Genomic DNA, 20541 nt, shown 5'->3' with positions numbered 1-20541 from the left:
GGCGAGCTTCCATGACTGGCTGAAACTGGAGCTCAGCACACATACTGTATACACCTGAAAGTGCGCATGCACATGAAAAGGACACCCTTACCTAAACATATCAACAGAATGATTGACAATTAGGCGGACCACTTATTTAGATGATCCACCCAGAAAAAGAACATCCTCCTCTATACCTTTAAAACATGTAAGCATGCTTATTATAGTTAACCTAGGTATTTTGGAATCTAACAAGTCTTTTTATTAATAACAAAGTTTATTTCTAACAACAACTCAAAGTTTTTTAATGTTATAAAGGTTTGAATTGTGTGGAGAAAAAGGGGTTTCCCGTTTCTTACTCCCCCTTTCTTTGAGTCTATCTAATCCTCTTATTCTTAACATAATAGTTCCCCGAAAATAACTTAAGTGATGGAAAATTCTAATCAACCGCAGCTTCAGTTAAAAAAAGGGAGATTGGTGATAATCACTCAGAAGGCACTTTCATCCTTCCAATGGAGAACAGATAAAACCTTTTCAATGCTGCATCTGTTCTGGCTAGACAGAGTTTTTCTGATCAGTATATCCTAATCAGAAATCATCCTTTTAAGCTCAGTAACATCCAGTCTTTGAGGAGCCAGTCAGATAGATCACATGCATTTGTTTGACCTTGCAAGGCTAATTAATCTGCTGAAGCGAATACTTTTATTGCAGCAAAGGATTTTTCCACTCTCACACTCCAGTTGTTTATAACACATTGAACAGTATTAAACCGATTCTGATACTGTCAGCAATCTCCTTGTTTGTTTAATTTCTTAATGCGTATTTTCCCCTTCTAAAATAGATAAACATCCTTTAAATTACAACAGGATGTGTTTTCCATTATGATTGCTCAAGAAATCAGAAGCTACTGTCATCTATTCAAGTAAATAATTGGCACCTGAAATATAATTTTAATTATCCAGTGGCAGGCTCCTACCCTAGCTGAAAATCTTTCTTTTGTTAAATCCTTGTATGGTGTTAGGTTTAGCAAATGCAGATTCATATAAAATAAAACAGAGGGGAGATAAAAGCAAATGTTTTAAAAGGACCAGACATGGAGGGGCATGCAGAGGTGGGAGCTGAGCGTGGGGGAAGAAGAAAACAGGTTGACAGGAAAGAAAAAACTCATAAAGAGCACTAAGGGTGGATAACCAAGATGAAAGAGGCAGAGCATGGAGCGACCTGGAACAGATGATGAAAAGCAGAAGGATGGCTTGATGGGAGGCTCTGCAGAGAGCGAGCGGAGGAGACTTGAGGTTGAGGGTTTTTCAGTAGTGTGAATGTTAATGCTGTGTAGGCAAAACAACGTTGAGTGCAACCATAAAACTCTTCCTCCATTACCGAGCAACTTTGTTGATGTGATTATGTCTAAAAGTCGAGTTTTCATATCTCTGTGTCAGCAGCACATGGGGGAAATGTGAATGTTTACTAAGCCTTTTTTAAATGCTTAGAAGGAGAGGAGAGATGGGAGTAAATGGGACCATGAAGCTCAGCACCAACATGATTCTGATTTAAATCTTTATTTTTTAATACCAACATTCCTATGTGATTAAATAAATTTGTTTTATCTATAATTCCTCAGGTTTAGTAACTAATAGCAGTGCTGGGCAGATTCCTTAAAAAAGTAAGTAGTAGTAGTTACTAGTTGCCTATCCCAAAAAGTAATTGTCATGGTAAGTTGGTTGGAGCACAATAAAGAAAACTGCTTACTAGGAAAAGTAACTATGCAGTTACTTTTGATAATCTAAAAATTGAAATGGTTTGGATAATTAAGAAGTTATTTGAATTTTTAACCTCAACTAGGAGTCCAGTTAAAAAATCTAAGATATGTAATATTAATTAAAAGTCAATTAACTGATGAATAAAAATGACCACATATTTTTGCATACTAGTCTACACCTTTAGAACAGGGTTTAACGGGCTATAAATGAGGAAGAACCCTGTAAAATTGAACTTATGAAACAAACAATTGAAGGTAGAATATAACTTTGAAAAAGGAAAGAGGAATAAGTGTTTCTAAACTAAGCCAGCCAGTTGTCAGTCTGTCATTTATGATGAGAAGAAGTGAGGCAGTTCACTGAATTAGTGGCTTCTCACCAACATGGGTAAAGTATTTTTTTCTGACATAATGAACAAATCACAGGAGCATTTAGCCCTGAGCTCTAAGCAAGCTCTTACCCTTTAGTAGCACTGTTACTGATTCTGCTGGACTGTCTTCCATCTCCTCTTCAGTCTGTGTAAGCAGTAATAAAGGCATGGTGAACACCTGCCCACAGTACACCCTCAGCCAATCAGCATTAATGATACTGCTTTCTTAGCTACCCTACTACATCTCTGCCGTGAAAAATCTAAAAACAATCCCTTCCTGCTTCAGAGAGAGAGAGCTTATGAAAAGTCACTTTTATAGAAAAGTTATGCACTGTGTTAGGTTGCAAGTAACGTAACAGCATTACAGTTATTTGAAAAGTAATTAATTACTATTTGAATTAAATAATAGTGCCATACCAATTATTATTATTGTGTAACTCTGTTACTCCTAATGACTACAAACCACAAAAACGTAAACAAGCATCTGGAGGATTGTATGACCAGCCAGAATCGGTGCCATCTTAAATGGGATTCAAGATAAATCATCATCTGATTTGATCCCAGCTTATCATTGGTTTCTTTCAGCAGTCGCTAATCTGCATCAGAAAATAAGGAACACAATTTTTAAAAATGTGTCGTATTGTTAACTGGCAGCCTCAGGCTAGTCAACTTTCCAGCTTTTCAACATGGGCTGTATAAATGTCATTAGGAGGCTTTATGGTCTGGCAATTAAAACATATTTCATATATGAATTAATAAAGAAAATATGAGCATGTAAGTTTCAGTTTGGCGCTGTGTAGATGTCGGGGAAAAACAAGAATATCAAAGCTTTTACGATGAAGGCCTCTGTCATTTTATTGAATGTAATTCCTCTTGCATGAAGAAAACTGTGTTTAACCATAGTATTGATATTTGTTCCAAATAAATAAATGAATGTTTTTATACATAAAAACAGTAGGAATCCCCCAAAAACCATCAGTGAATAACGACCTTTTCAGTAAGCTACCGTGGAAAAGGACCTTTATCTTTTTTCTCCTCAGCTGCTTAAACCAGCTCTGACACATGGCAGAAGAAAGAAGCTCTTCTCTTCGTAGTCATATTAGCATTATAGAATAAAGAAGTATCGTGAACTACAGGTTTACAGTCTCAAGATTATAGAACGTTTAACACAGTCTTTATATTTAAACAAATAACAGATTTTTTTCCCCACTGTAAATCAGAGAAAATCCACTATAAACTCAGTCATTTGTCCCCCTGATAAGAGAATGAAAACTTTTCACCAGAATGACAAATACTCTAATAGTAGCTGCCACGTCATGCAATACGTATTTTACTACAGATCTATTGTGTTTAACACTAACAGTCATCAATCTCCTGAGGGTCTCATTATACAATCCGTTAGCTGCTGACATGCAGCAGGGCATCAGCCTTGGAAGCAGCACAGTGAGCAGGCGTTTACCTTGACATGATCCTCACAGCCTCACTCATTTTCTCTCTCAGTTTGGAAAACACGTCAGTATACTCAACCTGCCTCCTCTATTACTTTATTAGCAGTCAAAAAGCCCCTAAGGAAGTATTCATGAGCCATCTGACATGGCCAAGAGCTTTTACGCACATTTTATTTTAAAGCTACACACGCATGTGTCTAAATGTTAGAGGGATTTTGATAACAGGCAGTATTAGTATGTTCAAGTTGTGTTAAAGTTGTGGGTTGGGGCTGTTTTGCATTCAGGGGGGAAGACTTTGCAGTAGAAAGATGCTTAATAAGCACCCATGGGCTGCTACAGTATAATTAAAAACCACAAACATACATCTTTCCTCTGTCCTCTATTTATTTTAAGAAATTTGAAATCTAATACTTTTATTCGTTCATCTTGACAAATACGTTATTTTAGAGTAGATATTTTATGTAGGTTTAATGAAACACTTTTTTTTGCTGTAAATCCATTCTTTGGAGTCACTTTTGTTATGCAAAATGTATTCCAGTTATTTTTTGTTTTATGTTCAGGACTATTTATCCAGATTCATATTAAAGGGGAAAAACAAATTTGGCTAAATTGTGCTGAAATGACAGCTGCGCCCTTTACACTGTCCACAAAAGGTATGTTAAAGGTATTTTGGAGGTTTTTCTTAATTATTTTCTTTTTTTTTTTTTTCTTTTTTTTAAAGACCCACCCAAAAATGCGCATGCATGAACCCATGTCTCGTTCTGTTCACGCTCTGTTTACAAATTCAATTTAATTCAGTTTCTTTATATAACACCAATTTACAACACATGTCATTCCAAGGTACTTTACAGTTCAACCAGATCATACAGTCACATTAATTCAAAGTTTTCTATCTAAGGAAAACCAGTTGATTGCATCGACTCATTCACTCGAATGCAATCCCTCACACTAAGCATGCTTGTAGCGACAGTGGGGAGGAAAAACTCTAACAGGAAGAAACCTCCAGCAGAACCAGGCTCAGTGTGAGCGGCCATCTGCCTCACACTAAGCATGCTTGTTACTGTTCTCCTAGGTCATACAAGCTCCCCGTGTCCCAGTAAGCTTGTGTCCCAACGTCCACTCTATCCCTCAATGACTATATAGAGTGGGGACTATATAGTGAACTCAGTCAACTTACCGTTAGGACAGATGATCACTTCCCTGTTGTCCACTGCGCCATCATTGTCATTAGTCGCTGCTGTTGGGTAGCGACAGCCTATGGCAGCTGTGGGCCGCTGTAACAGCAAATCCCATAATGCTTTGTGAGGAGAGTTTTCCGCGCAAAGCATTCTGGGATATATCTGCCTTTTCTGAGGCTTTTCTTTTGTCTCATACACTTCGTAGACACTTTTTCTCTTAAGAACCTTGGCCATTTTCAAAGATCCACGGTGAGAAAGGTGAGCTTCAATGACTGAATGAAACCATAGCTCACCACACATATATGCCTGGAAGTGCGCACACAGAAAAAATTAGCTAATGGGGCGAGCATGTAGGACAGCCTTACATAAACATGTCACCAGAATGATTGACATTTAGGAGGACAGCTTATTTAGATGATCCACTCATAAAAAAAAGATCGTCCTCTATACCTTTAAACTAATAATAAGAATGTAACAAAGGAAGCCTTCTATCACCTAAAGAACATCTTCAGAATTAAAAGGCTCTCTCAACGGGACCTTGAAAAACAAATTAATGTGTTTATCTTTAATAGAAATGATTAATGCATTCATGTCTTAATAGCTCTGCTGCAGTGGATCTAGAATGCTGCTGCCTGCGTCCTCACTAAAACTAGGAAATGGAGCACACCATCCCAGCTCTAAAGGCCTGGCTACGCTGGCTCCCCCTCTTTCAGTGAATAGACTTTAAATACTTCTTCTACTCTATAAACCAATGAATGACTTAACACCAAAATATCTTGCAGTCAGTATATTAGACCTCTCAGGCGTGTGGCTCAAACCTGCTCTGCATACACAGAACCAGATATGGCAAAGCAGCCTTTAGTACTTATGCTCCATTTATCTGGAATTAACTCCCAAAAAACTGTTAAACCATAAATTGCTTAATGTTTAGAATAAATGCTAATTCTGCGGAGTGGCCTTTGAGTTTGCTTTTTAAGAATAATTTAGTTTTCAGTCCAACTGTCCCCTATTTGTTATCAGTCATCTTAAACTTTCTATATATTGATATTTTGATCATACATTTTTATTCTCTTTAATTATTCCCGTTACTTTTATCCCACTGCTATGTGCTTTTCCTTCTCTTTTTTATTTCTCATGTGCAGCATTTGAATTGTCTTTCTATTGAAATATGCCAAATAAATAAATAAACATTAATAAAATGTGAGGGGTTTCAAATGGATTTTCATAGTGTCGTTTTTTTTTTTTTTTTTTCGAACTATTGTTAGGTTGATGCTTAAACATTTGGTGGTGGTTGTTTTTTTTGTGTGCTTTTTTTTGTATGATCACAAATAAATCTGACACAGTAACAATTAAAATAGTTCTTATTTTCTCTTCCGTTTATGCTGGTACCAAAGAGCTGCATTACGTCTTTACATCTGCAGAGCTGTCCTTGATTTATTTCAGTTATGTCATTTAAACAGGAAATTGCTTCGTAACCCTTGTGGGCTCAACAGGTTAATATTACTGTTTGCACTGAAACACTGTTTGGTTTTTGTCAAACATGGATTCTTCAGTCAGACAACTGTGATCTTTTTTCAGTCAAATGTTGAAATGTGGAACTTTCTGACAGCCAGTTCCTGATTACCATTTTAGAGGATTAGAAGTCTAATGAAATAGCTATTTTTGAGGATATTATTATTCAGCAAACATGCCTCTATTGCAGTGCCCCAGTCATCCGAGAACGCTGTGGTACCTTTTATGTTATATTTTAATGAATAGTTACTTTTAGGCGCTTTATAAGCATGTTTTAGATAAAGTAAATGAATGTGGAAGTAATTAGATTCAAACATCCCTTTTGGGAAAAATACCAGCGGCATTCACAAAAAGGATTTCAGCAAATGTTCTCTGTGGTTAAGTTTAATCACATAATAATGATTTACCATCTTATTCCATCATCCTATAACACAAAAAAGACCTTATGGTTTTTGTTATGTTGTCAGGGGGGAACAGTTTGCACTCTGCTGAGAAAAAGATAAACAGATGAGGATTATTTCAATTTCTTTTTCTATATCAAACATATTGCTTCAATCTACTTTCCTCATTTATGACGTATAGAAAATAAATATCAAAGGTTTTGACAGTAATGTCTTCTTGTAAGGAAAAACAGTGAGATAGCATTCCAAATCAAATTTGCTGATTGTCTTTGTCAAAGTACTTTTTAAATATCCTCCAGTTGTTCTACATTTTTAAGGAGAATTGTTTGTGTTCTTGCCTTACATCCTCTCAGATTCCAGAGGAGCATGACCTGGAGAGTCAGGTGAGGATGGAGCGGCAGTGGAGGTTCCTCAGGAATGCTCGTGTTAGAAGACAGAGTCGGGTTATAACACAAAGAGGTAAATATTACATACAAGCAGCACATTTACAAAACACTTTCATTCAAACTATAGTAAATACTGATGTATGGAATTTGATTATGTTACTTTCCAAAAATGTGCCAAAAATGTGTCACTGGCTCCCCCTACTCATATTCCTTTAACAAAGGGGTCGACACGTGTCAGTGGCATCTGGTAGGTGGCTGTTGCACCCAATTTGCTTCCATCAAGAGAACCAATGGCTCTATCTATGTACCTGAGGATTAGAGCACAAGTATAAGGCGTGAAACAGCACACACAAACTGCTATCACAGCAGCTACATTAATGATGGAAGTAAATATACTTACCAAAAGGTTCCCCCATTTTCCAAACCATGACTCAAACATACTTGATAATAGCTCATCACTTCCTGAGTGTGATTTAAACTCATCTGATAGACATTTCAGTCTTTTCAAAGCTTTTTTTGAGTGATCCATCCGGGCTCGTATTTTCTGGAATGTAAGAACAACAACTGTCCCCAATAATACTGCACACCCCCCTTCCTTAGCCAGGACCATGTCCAAGGCTAGCCTGTTTTGATAGGACACTAGGGAGGTGAAAGCTGGCCGTGCACAGCCTGAAATCCATCATTCGTGTATTTTGACAAGTGTTGAACGTTGTAGTGTACATCATTTATGAAATCCACATTTATATTACGAGTGATCCAAAGAAATATAGACGCAAAACCCGCCGCAATCTGGTTAGTCAGTTAATACTAATCTGGAACCCCTCTTGGTATTCCAATAGCATCAATCCCTACTGGGGAATCCGCATATGGGTCCACGGAGTGTTTGTTCACATGATTCTTGAAAGCACCCTCTGAAGCACTTGGACAGTCAGCTTCAGGGATGACCTGGATGGGGGAAAGCAGGGAAACCAAAACGCACCTTCCCCTCCAATATACTGGCAGCCAACCCCACAATACTCTCCCACCACAATACCACCAAGCATCAGCCCTATTCACCCATGTATTTATACTCACCCTGCATCCCCATGTCACAACGGTGAGAATTTCCATGAGTGTCACGACCAGGAGCTCCCAGAATGCCCTCCCTTCACAGTGCATCAACATCGTGATTTGTCACGTCCTCTATAATATACTTCAGGTGCTCTCTGATTTCTCTAAGGTGCCTTTTCAAATGCGGCTCACCTTTCCTGCAATGTGCTCTATGCCAAGACTTGCTCACCTTAGTTTGGTCCTCGTCCAACCAAACTCTCACACTGTGACAGTTGGAACTCACCACTTTAAAAGGTCCTATCTACCTGGGGTCCTTCTAAGCCCTCTGGAAAACTGTTCTATATACAGTATCCAGTCTGCAGGTGCCACCCATGCTGGGAACTCTCCCGTCGTTTCTCTGGTCTGGGCTTCCTGTACATTGTCGGAGAAAAACTTGACAGCAGGCTTTTACTTTCTCCCTTTGCACATCCAGTGTGGGGGTACTCCCAGACTGAAGCATCCATTGTGGGGGTACTCCCCGACTGGATGGACAAGGTCAATGTACAAGGCATTTTCCGTCCTCTCAGAAGCTTGTGAGGGGTCAAGCCCATACGCTCAGTGGGTGATGATCGTTTGGAAAACATCTCCTAAGTTAGCGCATCCATCCAAGTAATTTTTGTGTCTGCACAAACTTTAGCTAATTGTTCCTTGATTGTGCGAGTCACTTGTTCAACAAGCCCTTGAGAGGCTGAATGGTAAGCTACTCCGAATCTATGTCTGTTTCCAAAATATGAATCTGATGTGAAATGCATCCCATTATCCTAACGGATAGAAAGAGTGACATCGTAACGAGGTCATTAATTAACCAATTTATGACCTCTCAGGCGGACTCTGTTTTGGTGGGTGTGGCTTCAACCCACCTGGTGAAAGTGTCAACACAAACAAGCAAATATCTACAATCTTTCACTCTATTGTCTCCCCATGTCCTCAAAATCAATTACAACTGCATGCCAAGGTTTTTCAGGGAAGGCTCCCATCCTGAGGTTTAGGGTAGCCCTAGGGTTAAACTTCGAACAAATGGCACATGTATTTACAAATGTCAGGGAGGAAGGGGTGCCACCACCTTTGACCAACCAGCCCAGCAAGTTTATTGCCGGATTGGTGGCCCCTGTGGTGCCCTTCCTCACACAGGAGCAAAAGGAATGATGAAGAGGCCACAGGTCTCCCGTCATGTGACCTCCATTCCCCATTTTATTTGTCTTTAGACGCTCCCCTCCCAAAAGCGGTGATGCTTTAAAACTGTCATATATTCTGAATTGTTTGTAACGTAAGAGTTTGCACAAACTGAAAGAAGACTGAGATTATGCCATCCTGGCAAACCAGGACCATCTAGTACTGCTTTCATTTAATCTATTCGGGGAACGGAGGGACATTCAGGAAAAAAGCTGATTTGTCAAAACAATGACTGGTGCCCACCTACAGAAGTTTGATTTTAACCAATTACAGTTACAATGGGGATAGCACCAGACCCCGTGAGAAACCACAATTGATGGTTTGATAATCTGTGCCGGGTTTTGCAATCCATGCCATGTCAGTCTTTTAAATTCCACTGAATTTGAAGCAGATCTGGGCTTTTGGTCCAAACTCACGTGAAATGTCATTGATCTTTGGACACAGACTGACAATTAAGCATTTTAATAAAGCAGAAGAACTGATTTCCAACAAGCGCCAAGCTCCATAGCATGCGCTCTCATTTAGCCAATTATCCAATTACCAATTTTATGTATTGACACTAAAAAAAGTATTATTCTGAGGAGGCTTATAGGAAATGCAATGCTTAGAGGCTGATTTTTAAACTTTAGTTTCCTCAAATCTTTGTTGTTTTTTTAACTATTATATTAATTGACCAGAACTAGGAAGTCTGCAGAATGGAGTTGAGGGTAGATGTATAGACCAGTGCATTCCAATGCAGCAACAAAGCGTAACTTTTCATGATGTTCCTCAGGGATTTTCTTAGCTTCATGTCTCATGTCTGCTCAAAAAAAGCTAAACGTGACAACAGAGCAAATTGTGTGCAGATAATTCACAGCAGTGAGAGGATATATGTTTGCAACTGGAAAATATGAGTCATAGGACTCCCCTCATACGCACAAACACACACCCACAGACCCGTTTCAGAGCCTGGAGTGGCAGCACATTCACAGATTCCTCTTGTGAAGCTATATCACTCTCAAACAGAATAACTAACAAGCCTGACGTCACTGGCAGCCCATTGTAACACACACACACACACACAGAGTCATGAGGCGGTTGGCGTCAGAGCTGAGTGTTGCTCATGTTCACGCCGCTCCCTTTCTTTTTATGCCTGCTCCCTCATTGAATTCCCCCCAGTTTTTCTTTTTTTCTAACAAATGGAAGGGTTGCCCTCATTCAGTCGGCTCCCTCCTGAGAAAGACTGTGCAAAAACGGGGAGGAGGAGTGCAAAGATAGAGGAAGGCTAAGGGGCAGAGAAGAAGAGGGTAAAGCTAGAAACTGATTCCGTTTTTTGCTTCACCTATTTACATATGTAGAGCCTCCGCTCTTTGCAGGGATGTTTTAGTGTTCATGAAGTAGCCAACTTTAAGGGTTATGTTGGCCGTCACATGAAATTTAACTCATTCAGGTCAATGTTTCTCTCAGGCTTAAATTAAGACACCAGTGAATTCTTAAAACTGCATTCTTCAGCTGTATTTGGATTTTTTTCCTACCTAATAAGAAACATTTCCGCCTCACTATTTGTAATCAAATGTAAGACATCAAAAAGAATAAGCCTCAATTATCATTGGGAGACCTTAACACAATTAAAGTCATTCATGTCAGGACTATGACTGGGCAAGACAAAAATGCTAGACTTGGAATTCAGAAAGTCAAAATAAACACCATAAAATTCCGAGCTGCTTTATATCTACCTGGGATAAGCATAGATATAGATATAGTAGCTGTTTCATTTTGTTTTGGCAGGATCTTCAGATTATTAGTTCTACCCTTTGACTTCTGCACCCATTTCCGTATTTCTGAATCTTTAGTAGTATCATTTTTAAATGTGTCTTATCTGAACACACCTATATTTATATTTTCTGTGTATCCTTTTAATTTTTGACTGCATGATATTCACTTTTCCCAGATGTAAAATTACATTCTCAATTGTTTTTACTGAATTTATTGTGGGTTTCTATTGAGATAGAAGACAGTGAAATACTTCTGAAGCTTGTGGAGCATAACCACCAATACTATTTTTTTATGATAAATGTATATTCTTTGTGTAATGCATCAGTGCTGCACTAACAGATTCCTGGTAACTCGATGCATTTATCAAACTTGCCTCTTCCCAGATCCTTTGGAAACTATTATATTGCTCGTCAGGTGAAAATACGAGATGGGAGGCACCGGCTACAGACAATAAACCGTTCCACCGTTTGAGGTTTAAGACATTTCTCACACATCTTTTTGATTTCCCCTTTTTTTTTTTTTTTTTTTACTGCAGGTATTTCCCGTCTAGACGATCAAATATTCATCAACCGTAACCCGGGAGTACCATCTGTTGTGAAGTTTCACCCCTTCAACACCTGCATTGCTGTGGCCGACAAGGACAGCATCTGGTGAGAAACCAAGGAATCCGCCGCAGCGCTCTGCCTGCATTCAGCAGATATTTCCAGATTAATTTAGGCAATATTGTTGTGGAGCTAGGCTCTGTCTCACATGTGATTGTTTTGAGCCTGGTTATTTGTGTCTCTACCAGTTTCTGGGATTGGGAGAAGGGTGAGAGGCTGGACTACTTTTACAACGGAAACCCTCGTTACACCCGGATTACAGCCATGGAGTACCTGAACGGACATGACTGCTCATTACTGCTCACTGCCACAGGCAAGAGGCATTAAACAATTTACACAACAAAAAAATATCTGAACCCTTTAGACCATTAGCAGCATTTTCACTATCATAAATATAATTCTCTGTATTCAGTATTGATATTGCACAGCCATTATAGCCATCTTTTCTTCTATCTTCATAATGCTTAGCATTAAAACTCATTTGTCCTGTTTGTTTCTAAAAGCATCAATCTAACTAAGAATAAACATCGCCTGTAATTGCAGGCTTCACGTTGCAAAAATGCCCAGCAATTAATGCTTTTAAATTCGGTCTCATCAAAAAGTAATGTGAACTTACTGAGCTTTTCTCCATCAGTCAGGATGTGAAGGATACCATTTCTCATACAGATACTGCATTAAACAAGTAAAGCAATGAGCATAAATCCAGGGAGAACTTTTATAACTTGTAATAATCTTCTGTTAGACGCGAGTGGATATGTTTTATGCTTAGTCGTGTTTGAGCTGCAGAGCTTTTTTTAGGGCAAGGCTTCAGTCCTTTTTTTCCTCTCAAGATGTTTTAGGTAAACAGCGTTTTAAGATGTTACTCTGGATAACTTTCTTGGTGATGTTTAAAGTTCAGAGAAGTTATAAGTGGAACCCCTGAAGACTTCATCACACTTTAAGGAGGCATCTTAGGAAAAAAGAGATATTTAAAAGTTAAATCACTTCAGTGAAAAATTAACTTCTAGTGAAACCTAATTCATAACATAGATTCATTACACAAAGTATTATATGTTTTTATGTTTTATTTTGTTCTTGCTTTGGGTGATTATGGCTCATAACTAGTGTTGCGCTGAAACTGATACCTGGCTGTGCAGTATTGGCTGATACCATCTGTTTGAAATTGATGTGTGTGTATATATGAAGAACTGCATACTACTTGGATGTAAAATAATTACCATGATTGTTTTTTTTTTAAGCTGCTGCCTACCTTTGTGAAGCAGGAAAAAACTAAAACAAAGTGAATCCAGTAGAACTTTTAATTGCCTACCTGGAATGGGTGACAATAGTTGAATAAACTTTTGGCTCTCAAAATGGTATCGGTGCCCAATTTGTCGTTACTTACCGATACCAACATTTTAGTGCTGGATCGGGGCCCCCGCCCGGTACTGGTATTCGTATCCATGCAACAGTGGTCATAACTAATGAAAACTTAACATAACTTTGTGTGGAAAAATATGTCATATAAAAAATGAATACAAACTTATCGTAGGACCTATGAAACAATTGTCCACCAGACAATCCCTTACCCGTTACTAAGGAAACGGAGAGTAAGCCAAATCAGCTCAATGCTAAAAAGCTTATTCTTTACAGGACTGAATCCTATCAGTGTAAGGAAAAAAATATATATATATTAAAAAAAAAACTAACACTAAATCTAATTTTGACACCTCTGGTAATGCAAGGCACGTGTATTTATTTAGCAAAGCTCAGAACAAAGACAAATTAAAAGTGTTTGAAATGAGTTAAACAATAAAATGGAAGGAAAATAAAAGCAGATAAAGATAAAAACATGATAGAAGCAGGTAGTAGAGCAATTAAAATGCTGGACTAGAAGACCTGAGTGAACGGTAAAAGAGAACCGAATCATTTCAACAATAGTAATACAAACAAACAAAAGGGTCAAAGTGATTAATAAAAAAACATATAAAAGGTTGCTAATGACTTAGAGACTTAGACAGATTTTATTTGTCATTTTGTTTACACCAGTGTAAAACAAAAAGAAATTTCATTTGGAACAGCTCTCTGGGCAATTTTATCTTTTTTTTTCTTTTTTTTTTTTTTTAGCTTATGATGATGAGCTATCATAACATAAATATTACTTTTGTAAATCTAAGGTTTGATTTTATTCTTGGTCCAATAGTTTACTAGGCTGTTATGTACAGAGTTAAATTACATAAAGTTTCATTCTTGGGCAGATCAAACATGCTGCTTTCAGCAAGTTTTTAAGAAAATTTTGAATTTTCTTGTTAGTCTAATTCTGCTAACCCTTCTCTTCTGCTCTTTTTATGTCTGTTCCACACAACTTTCCAATAATATTCTTACTGTTACTGTGTAAACAGCCAACTTATTTAACAATGGCATTTGAAAATGTTGAAGCATTTATTCTTACTGTAATTCAGCTACAGATCAGTTGATTTATTAATCTTGCATACTACAGTGTTGTAATTTTCCTACATACTGAATGTTTCATTTTCAGGGGCGTGCTTTGGTTGTGCAGTGGTTAGTGCACACAACCAGTGTGTGGAGGCCTTAGTCCTCCACGTGGCCAACCTGGATTTGAATCCAACCTGTGGTCCTTTGCCACATGTCTCATACCCCCTTTCCTGGCAGCCTCCTGTCCAAAAAGATGAGCCACCTGTGCTGTACCGCTTTTTACCCCTCTCCTTGGGGAGCAGTGGGCTGCCATTGTGCGGTGCCTGGGGAGCATTGTGGGACCCAGAGTGGCAGTCTGTGGGAGTGTGGCTCAAGCTCAGAACCTCAGGATTGCAAGCTCTATACCCTAACTACTAGGCCACCACAAAAGTATTCCCTTGTGTGTAATGAAGATATATAACATGAAGTCTTTTTATTGGTTATATTTTAATCTGTTGAGATTTAGTTGTAGAGCTATGTCTTCTCTTTGAATTTTAATTTCTCCACTTCTCTGCTTCATTAGATGACGGAGCGTTGCGAGTCTGGAAGAACTTTGCTGACCAGAAGAACCCAGAGATGGTAACGGCGTGGCAGGGCCTCTCAGACATGCTGCCAACCACCAGAGGTCAGCCCTCCTCCAGCACCCACAGTAAAGATCAACATTTTATCTTACTACGTGTCCTGGCCTGTCCCCCACAGTCCCGTTATTTCACCAAATTCTCATCCCCACTCCCACCTTCCAACCATTCATACTTCCATAACTCCCCCTCCACAGCAAGTATAACAGGAAGGCTGCTGAAATTATCCAGAAAAGCTTCAGTACTGAATCTGTGCAGTTCCAGTGGCCACTTGATTCACTTCCCATTACATCCCATTTCATTCCTTTGAATGCTGAGTGAGAAACTTCTCCAGTAGTTTTTGAATAGCAACTAACACTGCAAGCTGACTGAGATATCATTAGAATACAAAAAAAAAACACAATTTACCTTAAGTAAATAATTAAATATCCTAAAATACTGACTCTCATTGCATTATGAATGTGCAATGGGCTCCACTGTCATAATGAACAGTTAGTTTATTTATAAGCAAGCCATAAGTGGGATGTTTCCCTCATTTCTGACATCTTTGTTTATTTAACTGGGTTACTCCTCATTAACCACTGATCCAAATGTAATCATAGTGCTATGAAATCGCTGCATGTTTTTTTTTTTAAAGCAGACATAGGGACAATATCCCTAGAAAAGAAATATAACCAAGCTCTATAACCACTGACAGTGTTTATTGTCAGCTGTAAATAATATGTTTAATATATGTATATTTTATGGAACAAAGTCTAATTAAACTCTAGTTAAAACAAATGCAATATAAGATCTGTTGTAGACTACAACCTCGCTTGCAGAATGATGCATTTAGCATGTAGGTAATTTCCCCCCTTCCCCTCCAGGATTGTTTATCTCCCATCAGTAAAACCTATCACATAAAACTGTTGACAATCTGCAGATTCGCTCTTAGCTGACACACTTCCAATTTTTCCCCAGGCAAAGTTATTCACAAATATGTGAACCAGGGCAGAAGGAGTGCTACACTTTTGTCAGAAACATCCACCCTCTTCAGTGTTGTACCGCAGCACACAGTACGCACCCCCATGCCTCACTCACAGCTGCTCCACATTTCTCTGCCTCAAGCACTTATGCATTTCTGGGTCAGATTAGTTTTTTAGGGAAAACAGAAAGCTGCAAGACTGAAAATATATACCCACTACTGCATTTAACCATCCTACTTTCTGTACTTCTTTAACACTAAAACAAATATGTCCTTTACAGCATGCATTAGATACACCAAATAATACTTACTTGGTTTGAAAAGATGGGGCTGGGATTGTAATCTGTTAATATAGATTTCTAAATCAATAAAAAAAATAAACATTTGATCTTAATGTTAGTTCAGTTATGCTGTTTCAACAAGTCTATCATTTAATAATCATCTGATCTTGGACTGCACCTGAATGCATCATAGAATGATGCTCCACCCTGTGGTTAAACAGCATTTGTTAACAAGCTGTAGGCAAAATTAAACAGTTTTGCTGGGCATAATATTTATATTTAATTGGCTAATTTATGCAGCATTCATACTGGGGTGTGATGCATGTTAAGTAAACATTTCCACTTAAATACACTTACTGTACTGACAATCCTTAGTTTAACCCTTTTATGTATGTCACTGAATTTACTCTTTGAATTTCCTGAAAACCAAATAAAACAGTCGTTTTTTTTTTGTTTTTTTTTTGTTTTTAATTGTCTATTGTAGGACAGGTTATTTACTTTTCTGACATAATTATGCCTTCTTGTAGCGACCACTGCCCCCAAGTGAGCAATCATACAGAGTGGAACAGCATAAAGGAATTACACTCCATGGACCAAAACTTCTAATTGGTTTAAACAAATACCTTTTAAATGTGTGGTTCCAAAGCTGGTTTGAGCTTCTGGAGTTTCCATCATTCATACTTAAAACTCTGTGTGAAAAACTATATTTGGTTTCTGCATGATTCTGTGAAGTTAAATTTATATACGACCCAACTGTTGACCAAAAGTGTAATAAATTGATCAGACATTTACGTTAGTTAATTGAAAGCCATTTATGCCACAGCTTTAATGTTATGCTATGATAGCACCAGTTGTGGAGAACTTGTGTCCAGCCTTTTTCACAGCACATCTGACTGAGCATTGGATCTGTTGGGATAAGTGACTGGATGACCTGAAGGCACTGCAGCAGTCCCAACAGATTGAGCAGAGCTCCAAGGGGAACTGTAGGGATCGTAGAGAAGCGACACATTTAACTAACCTTGCTGCCTGGATAAGTCCCACACCACAAATTGCCCTGAGAGGCTCCTCTCCTGCAGAGGACTCTCTCTCTCTGTCGTTTTCTTTCTCTGCAAGTGTTTTTACAAAGACTTTCACATTTAATGGTGTGCTTGTTATGGTGGATTGACAGTCACTACTCGGGTTGGAAAATACTGAAAGCATCAGCTGAGATTTCTCCTGTACTTTTAGAGCTTCAGCCTGTTTTTTTTTTATAATTATTTGACAGGAAGTTTCTAAAAAAAAAAAAGGCCCTCTACAGCTTTACAAACAGTTGCTTTAACTCCAAGTTACACACATAATACCTCCAGTATTACCTTATGAATTATTACATTTATTTAGAAGATATTTACGATTATAAGCTAAAACTTGTTGGATTCTTTTTAACTAGCTCCAGATGCATTAATAATGTAAAAGCTAAAGAAATATTATTCAGATCTGTCTTCATGCTGCCAAAAATCTGCTGTAGCTCTGAAGGCAGCTGCTACAAGACTGAACATTTCTCAAAGAGAGGCTGGCAGAGACAAACAGTCGGAGCCTAGTACCTGCTGGACCTGTCCTCACTCACCCCATCTCCATCATCCAATGCCGTGCTTTTGTCTTCTGTTTTTGTTTTCTGTAACAGTGGAGCATCTCTGTAGACTGTCTGGCTTGTTGTTACTTTGTTGGGTCTTTGATATTGTTTGGTATTTTCCCTCGTTTCTGTAGAGAGAATGATCAAGGCAGCTGGAAAACTAATCATGTAAAATACATTTGTTTCAATTTGATAACAAATTAGGCATCTTCATAATTGATTTAATGTCCTACTTAGTCGACCTTTTTCTATGTTTTACTTCCAGTCCTGGATGTTCGTATACTGGAACTTGCAAAAATGTTAATCTGTTCGGCCTTTTCACCTTTTGTTACATTGCAATCACATACTACATCAGTGTACTTTATTTGGGTCTTATATGGTATAACAACGTCATTAATAAATGCATTATTTTCAAACCTCTATACAATAAAAATCAGAAAATCTATATTTTTGCATTTCTTCCCTCTGAGCCAATTGGTTTGTTAAACCACTAGAGAGTTATGTCTAACTGCAGAGAATTTATTTTTTTGGCCATTTTTTGCAGCAACAAATCAGAAATTAGAATCAGACAAACTTTAATAATCCCAGAGGGAAATTACAGAATAATCCCAGTGAATGTCATAGCTGGATCAAATTCCATTAAGTTCATGGCAATTAAACAAGATCTTGCCACAGACTTTCAGCTAAATTTAGCCCTGGACATTGACAAGGCCATACTAACACAGGATAAGGTCTTGATCTAAGCTACTCTTGTGATGATTTAGCTGTATGTTTATTGTCTCTCCTGCTGGAAGGTTGATCTTCAGTTTATTTGTTTTTCAAGCTACTACTTGCATTTATCTCAGTCATTCCTTCCACCAACTCTGTCCAACTTGCCCATCAAAGTTAAAGAAAGTATTTTGGATGATCGATTGTAAAATTCCCTGTTAACATCTAATGCTGATAAACCTCAAAAAGGGCAAAAATCGTAGGTGTATTCCCAGCTGTAGCTGATTATTCCTTTGACTACTCCCTGGGCACATGCTCAGTGTTATACCCCATTGTTATTGCAATTATACAGGACTTTATTTTATAAAAAAAACTGGGCAAAAACAAAACTTTTAAATATTGCTCCAGCAGGAGGTGGTCATCTTTCAGAAAAACATTGCGATAAGAGTGAGATATTGGCACCTACATTATACAAATGTCATATAACTGGACCATCTACCTTTGAACTGAGGTTTTGAACAGATTTTTATTGGAGAAGAATTTAAAACCATAAATAACTCCCCTTTCACTTCACAATACTGGCACATTAAAGTCCAATAATATAGTTGAAAGTATGTGGTTGCAAACTAATAAAATGTTAAAAGCTTCAGAGGGATATGATTTTTGCATGGAACAGTAGACGTCTAGTCTTGCAGCCGCTCCACTCTGTTGGATGTTTTTTTTTTTCCCCTTCGATGAAGGCCGAGTCAGAACTTTAGACCCTGCAGGTTTAGACGTTGGGGGTCAGTCTGTGTTTAGGATGCAGATCCAGTTGCATAAAAGCTGCTTTGAAAGCAGCTGCCTTGTTCATCTCTCTGCTGAATGCATGTGGACGAATACTCATGAGGTGATGATTTCCATTCATCATGTCACGAGTTTAACGGCTCTTTTAAAAATGTATGCAACTCTTTGGGTCAGCATGCAAAGGGGTTCTTTCTAAAATGTTGCTGGCTTTGTTGCGTTCCTGCTCTCCCCCACCCTCCTCTCCCCCACCCTCACCCGCTCGCAGGTCTGGCCAGAAGGGTTTCCATCTATCTTGACAGGAGCAAGCAAGGAGGTGAGTCTTACTTTCCTGTTCTTTTCTTCTTTATTCGGTGAGCAAAGGTGCTGCAGTGTACAGCTGGGAACATGTCTGTTTTTGTTTTTCTGTCATTGCCTTCAACTTCCCCTCTTTTCAATCGCTCCTCCATCTGGCTGGTGTGTGTTTATGCCCAACCATTTCATCTCTGGAAATCACTCTAAAGTTTTCAGGAGTCCAAAGGAGAAAATTTAACTTGGTTTGTATTTTGAGAAAGTGTCAACCTGTCTAAAAGTACGCCCATACTTCCTAGAAGGAACAGAAATTATATTTACATTTTCTTTAAATAAGTTCAGCGATGAATGTGTTTTATCTGAAGTAAATAAAGATTAGATTTGGAAATAACTCTTTGTATGCAGATAACAGTTTAGCATTAGCCAACTGCAGTCCATAAGGATGAAGAACCTGTAGAATGTAGAATCTGTTCTACTAAACAAATAAGAAACATTTAGATTTACTAAACTCTACGTATGAAGCAGCTTTAGCCTCCTTCCAACTCCAGGCCACCAAAGCTAAAAGCAGGACCTCATTAAAACCTCTCTCCAAAAGTGCCAGATTGTGCCAAATGCTTTTACTCAACTATTTGACCAATAGAATAACATTGAAACATTTTGATGTCAACAAAACATTTATGAGGCAATTATTTTCCACTTTTTTTTCCAGAATCAGTGTAAATAACAAAATGTTAGGTTTATAAACCTGCAATAGTATAAAAATCTATAAAATATAGTGAAACTGTTACTTTTCAAGCTAAAATAAGCCCCAGCGCCTTTTCTGAGCAGTATATTTTTTTTTTTTCCAGCCTTAGGCATTGTAATAAAACAAAATCGGCGTCCAAAAAAAAAAAGTTGTTATGACGCAGCTTGGAGCTGCACGCATTAATCCACTCTCAGCTGTTTTGTCACTCCTTATGCAAGCCGATAACACGGCTCTGCTTTATGCAACCCAGCCATGTCTACCCTTATTTGAAACCTTATTTCATTGGCCGCAAAGCAAAACAGCCCGCATGGTCTTAACCAAAAACAGCTGGACTCTAAGAGGCGTTATATTGCTCTACTCGGTGCATCATTGGCTGACAGGAAAGGAGCGCTTGTGAGACTTCAGCGACTGTCCCTGACTCAAATCAAGTCACACAAAGATGCAGAAACTTGTGTCTTGTAGATATGAAGATGTGGTAAAG

The 20541-nt window shown here is 38.3% G+C and overlaps 1 protein-coding gene across 4 annotated transcripts in view; it reads left to right on the top strand.

Moving 5' to 3' along the window:
• The window catches only part of rptor (regulatory associated protein of MTOR, complex 1), a 214629-nt gene that overhangs the window by 175289 nt on the left and 18799 nt on the right, over positions 1-20541 (top strand). Inside the window, exons 26-30 of one of the 4 annotated variants that reach the window (XM_015375830.1) lie at positions 6999-7104; positions 11584-11698; positions 11839-11963; positions 14628-14729; positions 19293-19340. In XM_015375830.1, coding sequence (XP_015231316.1) covers positions 6999-7104; positions 11584-11698; positions 11839-11963; positions 14628-14729; positions 19293-19340 — 496 coding nt within the window. Of the gene's footprint in view, positions 1-6998; positions 7105-11583; positions 11699-11838; positions 11964-14627; positions 14754-19292; positions 19341-20541 lie in introns of all 4 variants that reach the window. The other 3 variants (XM_015375828.1, XM_015375832.1, XM_015375831.1) reach the window with 3 other exon arrangements.

Source organism: Cyprinodon variegatus, unplaced genomic scaffold (genome assembly GCF_000732505.1).
Source record: "Cyprinodon variegatus isolate N-32 unplaced genomic scaffold, C_variegatus-1.0 Scaffold126, whole genome shotgun sequence".
Taxonomy (NCBI): Eukaryota; Metazoa; Chordata; class Actinopteri; order Cyprinodontiformes; family Cyprinodontidae; genus Cyprinodon; species Cyprinodon variegatus.
This window is presented reverse-complemented; position numbering and strand designations above follow the sequence as displayed.